The sequence below is a fragment of the Mytilus galloprovincialis genome, chromosome 1 (assembly GCF_965363235.1).
Source record: "Mytilus galloprovincialis chromosome 1, xbMytGall1.hap1.1, whole genome shotgun sequence".
In the NCBI taxonomy this organism is placed as follows: domain Eukaryota; kingdom Metazoa; phylum Mollusca; class Bivalvia; order Mytilida; family Mytilidae; genus Mytilus; species Mytilus galloprovincialis.
Genome location: NC_134838.1, coordinates 96,388,000 through 96,400,762, shown reverse-complemented (window position 1 = coordinate 96,400,762; position 12,763 = coordinate 96,388,000). Strand labels below are relative to the sequence as shown.

The following is a 12,763-nucleotide window of genomic DNA, read 5'->3' as shown; positions in this document are numbered from 1 at the left end:
AACGAAAAAAGTCAGTTTTAATGTCTCAACAAATTTTCTACTTAATAGTTTTCTCTTATTACTTTTCGTATTAACTTAAAGTCTCGTACAATTTAAATTGACCAGCTACCCGTTATATGTGTCCTTTAACAAAGAAATTTAAAATTAATCTAAATACGGTATCTTTTAAATAACTAGTGTTTAACCCAAAATTCTAAAACTCTGATTGGTTGTAACATATGTACTTACTTATATATATGCACTGTAAATGTTCTTCAATTTCAGTTAGAGCAAATGTAGAATAGACATGAAAGGCTTTTTAGCTCTAATATTTTTACTTTTGTTTTGCGTTGATTTGACTAAATCAGCTTCTTGTGTTGCATTAGCAAAAAAGCTTACTGTAAGTTATGGAACATCGTGTAGTTTAACAAGTTCTTTGACTGGTTTGGATGAAGTTAGTATAAGTGGTACAGTTAATGTGCAGGGGTCGCCTGGATCTACACCCCATTCACTGGAAGCCACTAATATCTATGTATACTCTACGGGTAGGATATTAGCAGATGGATACGGGTATGGGCCCATGAATGGGCCAGGAAAAGGGTCTTCTGGAGGATCAGGTGGTAAGTTTATATACATTCGACAACAATAATATAATTCATTGTCTTTATTGTGTATATTTTCCACTTTAAATGTAATCGTTTAGGCATTATCTGTTTTTGTTTTGAATAACTGGAATACTGAAACCGAGCTGATTTTAGACTACCTCTATAAACAGACTTCATTTGGCTCCAGTCTTCCGTCAAAGGAGAAGAGATTAAAATATAAAAATCTGTCACCTATCTTTGTTAAAAGCAGGTATATGGGGGTATATAAAGCTATGTCTATACCTAAGAAGATGAAGCGCCTTTTCACACTTGCAATACCATGTAAAGGCATGGGAAAACATCCGTAATATAAGCATCCTAAGTTTTTACACATTTAATAACAATTTTAATTTCTAGAGAATTCATGTACCAGTAACATAATAGTATTTGTAAATTGTTATCTCCCATTGTTTAACACTACTAGTACATAAATTACATATTTACCGATTGTTCTGTCTTTAAAAAAATCAAACATGTATCCTTTTACAGGAAATGATTTTACAACAATAAAAAAAACGTAAATGTGTGTACATGTTACAATTTGAAAATGTGTTCAAATACTTTTGACCGAAAAATAAATCACTTCGAAACTTTCTTATTATGTTATCTATGCCTTTAAGCAATTTGTTTTTAAAAAGTCGGAAATGTGTATTAAATATTTTAATTTATTATTTAAAAACTGTCAAGATTAAAGATTAAAAAAATTCAGACTGAATTGAAATGAAAGGTGCAATTTATATAACTGCGATTTAAAAATTCGCTACCTATGGGGTAACTGCATGAAAATTTCGATAACTTAAATAGATGAAAACTCTTTCTAAGGTTTTTTGCGCTTCTACCCGGAAGGCCGGTTATATTAATTTCTGTCGTTCCTATTCACCCTTTCTTTCAAAACAGAAGGAAAAAACAAGATAAATAGAAGTGTACTACGCAAGAAATTGAAGAAGACAGCATGGCTGATTTCTTTGGAATTGGTAAAAATAGATATATTTCGAATGCATTTCGAATCAACAGCATTCCCTCGGTTTTAGTTTTGAAAACCTGATTTGTTTTCTCTCAACCGTTTTATGACTTTCGAACAGTGGTATATCTACTACCTAGATGCATATCATTTTTGGAAAATGTTCAAAATATGGCTTTTAAACTATTTACATTCAAATTAACTATATAGACATCTTGGTTGGATGTCATGCTAATCATGAAACCATCCAAACCCACTCACGCAATCTATGAATTCTCTTTACTTGTTTAAATCGTAAATTTACATGTTTTTATTCGAAAGTAATTTACACAAAGAAGAAAATACACGATTTTCCTATTTACACTGACAAAAGATAATCCTATAGCCACCTGCTGTATACCGGAACAGAAAATCTGTATCTCGAATTCCTTCTTTAAAGTTTAACTTCTGAATTTTTCTTTTTTAATTGCATAAATGATTTTTGCTTCGAAAACATAATAATTATCTAAAAAATCAAATATTGACAGGAGCTACAGCGAAAATTAGCAGTTCACAATCACCACTGAATTATAAAATTAAAGGTTTTGGTTTATCAAGTATGCAATAACAAGCTTGTAGGGTATCTACGATGCTTATATACAACTTCAATGCAGACATAAAAAAGAATTACAAAAGAGTTCTTAAACAAAGGTGAACTTGTTCTTTCGGCCCCTTCTTACGATGTGTATATTAAACAGTTTGTCTGCAATGCCCTTGTATGTAGTCGTGTTTCAGATTGCAATGAAAGTAATCTAGGTGAGTAAATGATAAGTCAAGGATTTCGATGCCACAAATTGATTAAAACCTTTACCAAATTCTTTCATCGAAATCAAAGATTGAGTAAGAAAGTTTGGCTGTATCTGTGATTTCTTATAAAGAACAGGATATCACATCATAATTTGTACGGTGATTTTGTTTATAGAGCTCGTAAATTAAGATACGATCCATGTAAACTAATTAATCATAACCCTGATTTTGCTGTTGAAAATTAAAACATAACTAACATATATTTATTTGTGTATTACGTCATTACGCCAAATCCGTTGGATCTGTACTGATTGAAACTATAGTCCTACAGAACATAATTAATTTTACTCATTAGTTGTTATTGGTTTTGAACTATAGCGTCCAGTAATGTCGAGTATTCTTATTTCTGTGTAATCTGTTTATTATCTTCTGGCGTACCAAATTTATATAGTTTACACCACTGGCAGACAGCAGTTAAGTGGTGTTTACGGTGTAGTGCATGTCTCAATACCAAAGTGAGCATGTACAATCCCAAGATAACACAGAGAGTCTAGTATGTTTTATCTAGTAAACATGCATTCTTCTTCTGAATCAAATATATCTTTGAAAGTGTAAGCATATTTCATTTTAACTACGCATTTCATATCTGAAAATAAACAAAATTAATTTAAAGAACAATTACGTCCGAAACGTTGTTTATGTACTATGGTTTATAGACACATTTGCTAATAATTGTTCAAGCATGCACTATATAAATGTAAACAACATTTACATTTTAATAGTATTCTTGAAGTATGATAATTCAAAAATTCATAATTGTAATTATTTATTACTTCGTATGTTCATATCATCACGTTGTCAACGTGGATCATCAAGGATTGCCAGACAAAGACTTTTTAGGGATGAAAAAAAAAAACATAAGAAAAATATCTCGGAAATTACTTAATTATATTAAAGGTAGACGAAAAGATCTTCTTGGTTAACAAATTAAAAGCCTGGTATATTTCACGAGTTATATATATATGTTAACTGCAATAAATGAAATTAGATATTAAGCTAAAATACTAGACAATACGCTAACGCCTAATCAGTAAATCTATTACCTAAATGATGTAAGCCATTATTTCTAAATCCTGAAAAATCCAAAAGTTTACTTATTGCCTGACTTGACATTTGGAAATGGATTGAATAATGATCATCAGATTTCAGGAAATAAGCTTATTATAAATGCCTAATTTTACTTATTGCTGCTAACATATAGATTACACCATTGTGGTTTGCAGACAGCAAACAAGTGGTGCTTAATGTGAAGTGTATGTTTCAAAAGTGCTTTTTGGGGCCCAGCGAAAGATACGAACGAACGTTAAAAGAGCATGTATTCAGTATAGTTCCATGATATATATAACACTGAGAGTCTACAGTATATCTGGTAAACATGCATTGTTTCCTGAATCAAATGTATCTTTAAAAATTTCGAAAACAAATTTCGCTTTGATATCTGTAAATAAAGAAAAATAAATTAAAGTACCCGTTTGTCCGATATGTTGTTTATGTACCATGGTAAGACACATTTACTAGGGAATTATTCAGGCATACGTTTTTAAATGTTTACCCTTTTTAACATTTTAATACTATTCCTAAAGTATGATACAGAAAGTTTAACAAAAATTCCATAATTGTTTTTATTTATAACTGCATATGCTATTATCAAATTGTCAAAGTGGTTCATCAAAGTTTCATCAGACTTTTTTAAATTTTAAACTAAATCCTAATTTAAACACGATTTAAAGTGTTGCGTTCAATACTAAAGATGCATCTTATATTTTGTTAAGTCGTTCCCTAGAGGAGCAAACCCATTGCTGAAAGAATCTTAAATACTGTCATTTATTTCAGAATAAATTGTTTTATTCCGTGAACCTGCAATTTCCGAGGTAATGCCGGTACCATAATCTCCTTTTAATTGGTCATTGGTTGTAATGCTATTTTATACCAATCATTTCTTATACCTATACCAAACCTGTTGCAACTAACATTTTCAATTACAAACACGTTTTGCAGGATAACAATATTGACGACTTCAAGTCTAAACCTCCTGATTGCACTTGTGCTAGTTCCCAATTCACATATAATCCGGCTGGTCACGTTATTACCGGTGACCTCAACATTGTTAATAACACTTCCCTACGAAATATGTTATCGAAAGGTCCAAAATATCGTGAGCCTAAATCCTTCAATTGGAAATACAACTTTAAAATTTAGATTGATTCAGTCAAGGATTATGCCAGGCAATGGGCTAAGCACGAGAAGGAAGACGTAGACACTCTTTCCGAATTGATTAAGGCAGTGAGGTCGTTGATACAAATCAGAATTAAGAAACTGAATGCCTCTATCAATGCCCATGCTACTTCAATCTTTAAAGACCCTAATATTACAAAACACTTATCTTACCTTCATGGCAAATATGTTGTTGTCCCCGCAGATAAAGCCCCAAACAACATCGTTTTTGTGTGTAAAACTCATTACATTAACTGCTTGATAAACGAATTAGGTATTGACAATTCACTTGGAAAATCAACACATATATACCCTCACGACACTTACCAAAGAGGAAGTCTTGGATAATCATAGGTCTGTTCTATGTTCCTTTGGAATTTCAACCAAAGATGATGAACTGGATCTTCCATCGCTGTATTGGATACCTAAACTGCATAAGTGTCTTTACAAACAACCACATATTGATGGGTCTTCCAAGTGCTCAACGAAACCTCTTTCTAAATTATTCTATTTTATGCAGTTGGTTGACCGTTATGGAATAACCGTTTCACAAATGATATCGGATATGTTCCTTACGTCGTAACTACAATCCCCTTCCCTTTCATGAATGTGACCTACCGATTTAGACTATTTACCGGATTTGTTATCACATAAGCAACACGATGTGTGCCACATGTGCATGGAGCAGGACTGATCTGCTTACCCTTCCGGAGCACCTAAGATCACCCTTTAGGTTTTGGTGGGGTTCGTGTTGTTTATTCTTTAGTTTTCTATGTTGTGTCATGTGTACTATTGTTTGTCTGTTTGTCTTTTGTCTTTTTCATTTTTAGCCTTGGCGTTGTCAGTTTATTTTAGATTTATGAGTTTGACTGTCCCTCTGGTATCTTTCGTCCCTCTTTTATAATTGAATGCCTATCTTGTAGTTTGACCGCGCTTTTACACCCTAGTAAAACTGCAAAAGGACATTCTATGTAACTATTGACTTTTGAAACTATCTTTCGGTGTGTACATTTGTTTTTCCTGTTAATCAATAGATCTGAAAACGCCATACGACATCAAATAGTTGGTATAAACTTAAGATATGGTATGATTGCCAACCGAACAACTTTCTATCTGAGACCAAATGTCGTAGAAGTTTTAAAAGAACTATATGTCACAGCCTTCAACAATTATAGCAAAACATTATGACCGCAAAGCAATACATAAGGCTCCGAAATAACAAATAAAAAACAACGGTCTTACATTATGTTTTTTTTTTTAATTTTTGCCTTTAAAGTTTAAATTCCTAAAATGAATCACCCTCTGTATGTTAAGTCTTCGCGACCTTTTAATTTAATAAATGTTTACGTGTACCCTCTGGTTTTAAAATTCGTTTGTTTTCAATTTCTATCTATCCCCTAGTCCGAAATTGTTCGATGACTTCGTTAAAGGACAAAACGCAGATCGGCCTAATTGGAATGCTGAGATTTAACTTCATGATAATATTTGTCATTCTTCCAAATGAAAAAAATAAATAAGACTAAAGTGATTATAATGTGGATATTGTCAATATGATAAAAGATAACAATATGTTCATTTCAATTTTTGGCAATTATCGTAACATTTATTTTTAACTTTTGAAACATTTGGTTTCGTATAATTGCTATCAGTCACGCTAGCTATTGTACGAAAATAATGCTTATTGTGTAGCGTTATTCGAGAACATTAAACAAATAAACTATTGACACATTATTAAAAATTATTTTTTTTTATCTCAATAATCTTAAATCTTTTTTTACTTCGTCCTAAATTTTTCAACAATATAAAAAGGTGTAATCGTTACACGGACTTTTTTTCCTACTGATTTCTTTGTTTAAAAGTTTTGATTGTTGCATATAGAAGGACAGAACTTAAATCACCTTTAGTGTGGGTTAAACATGTAAATATAAAGAATACCTCATATGTTCATGGCACATTGACGAATCTGGGTAAAAAGTAGATAAGCAACAAAGCCCCGGCTTTGATTTTTAAGTCTGTTTTTTGTTGAATATCATCTTTATAAATGCGCGGGACTGGCGTACGAAATTTTAGGTCTGTTATCTATGATGTGTTAACTTTATCAACATATTGAAGATTTTATTTTCTATCCTAATAGTCAACAAGGTTTTAAAGTTTTTGACAACCATCGGATATTTAGAAAAAGGCTTTATACACAAAAAAAAGTCCACTAGATATCATTGAGATGGGAGCCATCTTTGTGGGCCCCGCTGTGAATAATGTGCATTAAAAAATTGTATCTTTACCATAGGACATGGGTTTGTCAACTGAAATCAAAGTTTTTGACCTTGACCTTTGACCTAGGAAGTTGTAAATAAATTATGACACACCCTTTGGTGTTGGTTTATATACATGTCAAGTATAAACTTTGAAATGATAACGGTTCTCAAGATATAGAGCGGACACGATCTTTACCATAGGACATGGGGTTGTCAACTGAAACCAAAGTTTTTGACCTTTAACTTTGCCCTTGGCAGTCGTTCATAAATTATGACACACCCTCTGGTGTTGGTTCATATACATGTCAAGTATAAACTTTGAAATCATAACGGTTCTCAAGATATAGAGCGGACACGATCTTCACCACAGGACACAGGGTTGTCAACTGAAACCAAAGTTTTTTTACCTTGACCTTTGACCTAGGAAGTTGTACATACATCATGACACACCCTCTGGTGTTGGTTCATATACATGTCAAGTATAAACTTTGAAATCATAACAGTTCTCAAGATATAGAGCGGACACGATCTTCACCACAGGACACAGGGTTGTCAACTGAAACCAAAGTTTTTTTACCTTGACCTTTGACCTAGGAAGTTGTACATACATCATGACACGCCCTCTGGTGGTGGTTAATAAACATGTAAAGTATAAAGTATGAAATCATAATGGTTCTCTAGATATGGAGCGGACACAAAGTTAAAGTGTTACGGACGGAAGGACGGACGGACAGACTGATCACTATAGGGCGACCCGCCTTTGACCTAGGAAGTTGTACATACATCATGACACGCCCTCTGGTGGTGGTTAATAAACATGTAAAGTATAAAGTATGAAATCATAATGGTTCTCTAGATTCGGACGGACAGACTGATTACTATAGGGCGACCCGCCTTTGACCTAGGAAGTTGTACATACATCATGACACGCCCTCTGGTGGTGGTTAATAAACATGTAAAGTATAAAGTATGAAATCATAATGGTTCTCTAGATTCGGACGGACGGACGGACGGGAGGACGGACAGACTGATCACTAGAGGGCGACCCGCCTAAAGGCGGGGCCCTAATAAATAGTTTTTTTTCTAATAAATGATATCATATATAGATTTTAACTAAGGATAATAGAATGCGATGTCTTTGTCTTTCATAACTTCGTTACTCATATGTTGACGATAACTTTTTGTTAAAAATTGGCACGATAAACATAATATATACCTATATATGCAGTCAATACAAAAAGTCCAAACACCACCGGGACTGAGAACGACATCAGTTCTATATATGTACGCATGTACCTGACAAAACTATATTTCGAAATAAAGATAACAAAAATAAGAGTGGTCTATTGTATACACAGTGATGTAGCAAACATTAATAAATTAAACTTAATGTGATTCAAAGACATTCGGTTTACAGCACAATAAGCCAAGGTCGAGCAAATCTCCATTAAATAATGGAATTATATTCATTTAGTTCGACAAAGGAAAAGAGCCAAGTCAAGAAGTCCGGATGTTAGCCAAAGATTCCCAAAATATTTTGATAAACAAAAATTCATGATCATTATTTCATGCTAGTAAATCAAACAATTGTCATGTCTTAAGCAAAAGAATGAAATAGCCTTACAAGACGTCTTAAAGGGATATGTTATAGTCATAATTCTGAAAGCAACAGCAAGGAAACAAATTTCTACTTTTTTTAATATCTCTCTTTTGTTTTACTTTGATCGTTTTCTGTAATAGCGTTTTTATTCTATTAAAATATCTTATCTGTTCCCGGAGTTTCTTAAAAGTTTTCATACCTTTAGTCCCCTTTTTATTAACAGGTTCTCATGGTGGACGTGGTGGAATGAACAGTGGTACATTTCTAAAATCCAACGAAGCTGTAACATATGGTGGCATCGAAAAACCAAGTGCCTTTGGAAGTGGAGGTGGTTGTTCTACCGGTGGTAAAGGAGGCGGTGTAATTACATTGAAAGCTATAGATGACGTCAGGATCGATGGATTGGTATCTGCTAATGGTAACCCTGACGGTAGTAACTGTGGTGGTGGCAGCGGTGGCAGTATTTACGTAGATACAGATTATTTTAAAGGAAGTGGAATGGTTACTGCACGTGGTGGCACCGGAAATGGAACGGGTGGAGGAGGCGGAGGTGGACGTATTTCTATTGTTCACAGAGTTTCAGCAACATTTAGCGGTGACATATTCGCAGATGGAGGAGAAAGTTCGAGTAAGCAAAACTGAAATAAAATTGAATCATATAATTCATTGAGAAGATCAGAATAAAATAGAAGACAAAAACGAATAAGATTTGTAATGATGCTTTGGCAGATTTAAATAAAATTGGTTTTTAATCTCAGAATTTTGCCATAAGTTAAAATTATAACATCGTATCAGACACAAGAGGAAACAGTAAAATCCATTCGCTATCCTTAATCTAAAAAAAAAGTATCTTATGATAAATGGATTTACATGTAATAATGTTTTAATGTTTGTAGCTGATGTAAATCAACTGACACTGCAGTCCACAACAGCTTCATCAGCAAGGTATACAGCTGCTTCCTACGGTGACATGACAAAACATTCAACTAATTCCTGGCGGGCATATTATTTCAACACTGACCAGTGGCTACAAGCTACATTATCTTCACCCAAATGGATTACCCGAGTCGCAACTAGAGGACATCAATCCTATAATATGTGGGTTAAGACGTATAAAATCCAGTATTACAACGACACAAGTACAGCATGGGTATGAAACAAAGAAACTTTATATTTTAGATAAAGGTTAAGTCTCATCACATTGAGAATTAAAATAGGGAGTGTATCAAAGAAACAACAACCAAATCAAAGAGCAGCAAACGGACAATTGATACCAATAGGATTTCAACTCAGCGAGAAAATCACGCACCCACAGGCGGGCTCCTGTATCTGTATACTAGTTTAGGGAAAATAGACGTCACACTAAATTCCGAAACAATAATGAACCAACACAAAAAAAAATACCATGCAAGACTTACAAAGGCCAGAGATTACTGACTTGGGTCAGGCGTAAAAATGCGACAGGGTTAAACATGTTGTGTGAGATCTCAACCTTCCACCCTATACCTCTAGACAATGTGGGGTAAAAACAAACACATAGCCAAGCAATACGCACAGTAAAATATCATATTCTAAATTAAGACACAGTCTTAGAATATACTTTTTTTTTTATTTATTTCTTAGTTTAATATATATTCCGGTGAAATCTATGGGGGAAAAAAGAAAGAGACAAAAAAAAAAAAAAAAACGAATCAAAGATTTTTTTTTATAATACGAAAACCGGCCCTCCGTGAGATTCAACATTATTCCATGTTGGTTCCGTTTCGATAATATCAATCGAAGAATAAACAGACCAGGATTCAAGCAAAAGACGTTGGAAAAGTTTTAAATATCTCTTCACTGAATAATATTATTGGATTGGTTAATGATAAATTTCTACTTATTTACTTTTATCTTGATCATCACATTTGTCAGAAAGTGAGGTTTAGTTAAGTAACAGAGATTAATTACAAATAGACGTAGGGACGCAAAAAAAATAGTAAACACATTAGATATATTTTTAAATTGAACGTATCGTCCTTAACATACATGCCGATATATTTGCCACTGGACGAAAAGCAGCAAAAAATCAATCAATAATTTAACGCAATTTTATAGTTTTTTCCTACTTAATTTGTAAAATGAGAGAGAAAAAAAGTTACAATACATTTCAGGTTACTCTATCGTATCCATCAGATGGGTTTTCCGGTAATACTGATAACAATGGCATAGTTTACAAGGACCTGTTTGCGCCAATCTACACATCGAAGATACGGTTTTATCCTCAGACATGGAACACTGGTATTAGTATGTCGGTAAAACTGTATGGATACAACAATTATGGTATATATATATATATGTGTGTGTGTGTGTTTTTATTGAGTCGTTTTCATTAAAAAGTTAACAAAGATTGACTGTGTCAAAGAATATTAAAATTATTGACTAAAAAATGTTTAACAATCGAGCAATTTACTCAACTATATGTCTGCTATTTTCTTAATTTTAATCTAAACAAAATAGTTTGTGATCGACCTACAACATCAGGAAGCTGTCGCTTAATATATTTTATGTTACAGATACTGTTTCTGTTCCCCCAACAACCTGTAGCAGCACAACATCCGGTAAGCCTTTAAACTTATTATATAACTAGAACACACCCGTGATATCGCGGGTCCGTGGCTGAATTAAAGTATATAACTATGCGCAAGCCTTATCTTAGTATTAGTACTGTGATCTGATAAAGTCATGCCGATTATAAGATACACAATTTTCTCTGCTTTCAAGTCTTTCTGTTTGAACCCGTCGAACTGGAACTTTTTAATTATTGGTAATATTAAATATTTGGAAAACAAAAGGTCCTGGAATGGAGTATTTTTTAATCAACAGCATTGTCCTATATTAGTTATAAATAAAGTTGAATTCTTTGATTCGATGTGTAAGTTTACGTCATGCCCGCTAACAAATTGAAACTTATTTTTAGTCCAGATTTTTAGTATTCGTATTGGTATCTTAGAAAGTCTTACGGATTAAAATACTACAATATTGGAACCAGGGTACGAGGGGTTAACTCGAGTGGTTCAAGTAAAATCGTTTTGTTGAAACCCGAGTTGTTAAATGTAACTCGAGAGTTTCAAGTGAACTCGGCCAATGAAACCGGAGAGCACGAATTTCATACTCATATGGTCCGACCTAATACGCGTATATGGTCATGAAGACTCCGTGATTTATATATGCTCAAATTATCACTTCTTATTTAGATAATTTTAGATTTTAAATTTGCCTATTGCGTATAGTATAAATTGACATTTGTGTATATAATATTCCGGTGGATGGAACCATTATTTGTGTGATAATTATATATATATTCGTGGTGGTGGATGTCACTCCAGCTATAATTGGAGGTGTGCCTTGACTGGCAGAATTTATTATACAGATTACAGCTCATATGGTCCGATGTAGAGACAATCATATGATAGCTAATTAATTCTACACCGTTCAAATGATTACAGCTTACAGTACAACAGTGTTTCGAAATATGAAATACTAAAAAGATTGTGGGAGTGGAAGAGGGGAAGGCTCCGTTCTAACGAGACTGGAAACTTTTTAAAACTTAAAAAAAAAAAAATTAATCCCAAATTAATCCCAAAGCTAGTGGTAATTTTTTTTTATAAGTCGGAAAAATACATTATTTGATTCGATGATATATATTATAGATCATAACTGAACTATTTTAAAGACAAGTCACAATTTCGTTTCGACTTACGAGTCGCCCTTAATTTCATGGTATTGTCGTTCGTGAATTGATCTATCAAGGTAGTGATATAATAATCTTCTGACCACATGGCTGTGACTAAGAGGGGATATTAACCCTAAAAGCTAAATTAATATTAAATTTTAAATTAAAATGTACATGTGAACTGTTTAAATGGCCATTGCCATGCGTTGTGAATATTGTATTAAATTGGTAACAAGTCATACCTGAGGAGGACGATTGGCGCATTTCAAAGCAAAATATAATTTGTATTCAGATTTCAGTACTATTACTCAGAGGCGGATTTAGGGGGGGGGGAGGGGCAGAGGGCCCGGCCCCCCCTTTTTGGGAAAAAATTTGGTTGCTTATATAGGGAATCACTGAAGCGTGACCTGCAGCAGGGTAAATCAATAATCTGACCTTGACCTCATGTTCATGGTTCTTAAAAAGTATAGGTAATGCATAAAGTGTGAGCCAAAATTTGTTCCTGTGGAAAAAGTTCCAGTGTTACTAATTTCACAGGAAATATGTTCT

General features: G+C 33.4%; 1 protein-coding gene across 1 annotated transcript in view; it reads left to right on the top strand.

Annotated features, from left to right (window-relative positions):
• The first annotated feature begins 298 nt into the window (after positions 1-298).
• The window catches only part of LOC143063211 (uncharacterized), a 28,572-nt gene continuing 16,107 nt past the window's right edge, over positions 299-12,763 (top strand). Inside the window, exons 1-5 of the mRNA XM_076235246.1 lie at positions 299-599; positions 8,723-9,127; positions 9,396-9,649; positions 10,653-10,821; positions 11,055-11,099. Of these exons, the coding sequence (XP_076091361.1) occupies positions 560-599; positions 8,723-9,127; positions 9,396-9,649; positions 10,653-10,821; positions 11,055-11,099 (913 nt within the window). The 5' untranslated portion in view covers positions 299-559. The remainder of the gene's footprint in view (positions 600-8,722; positions 9,128-9,395; positions 9,650-10,652; positions 10,822-11,054; positions 11,100-12,763) is intronic.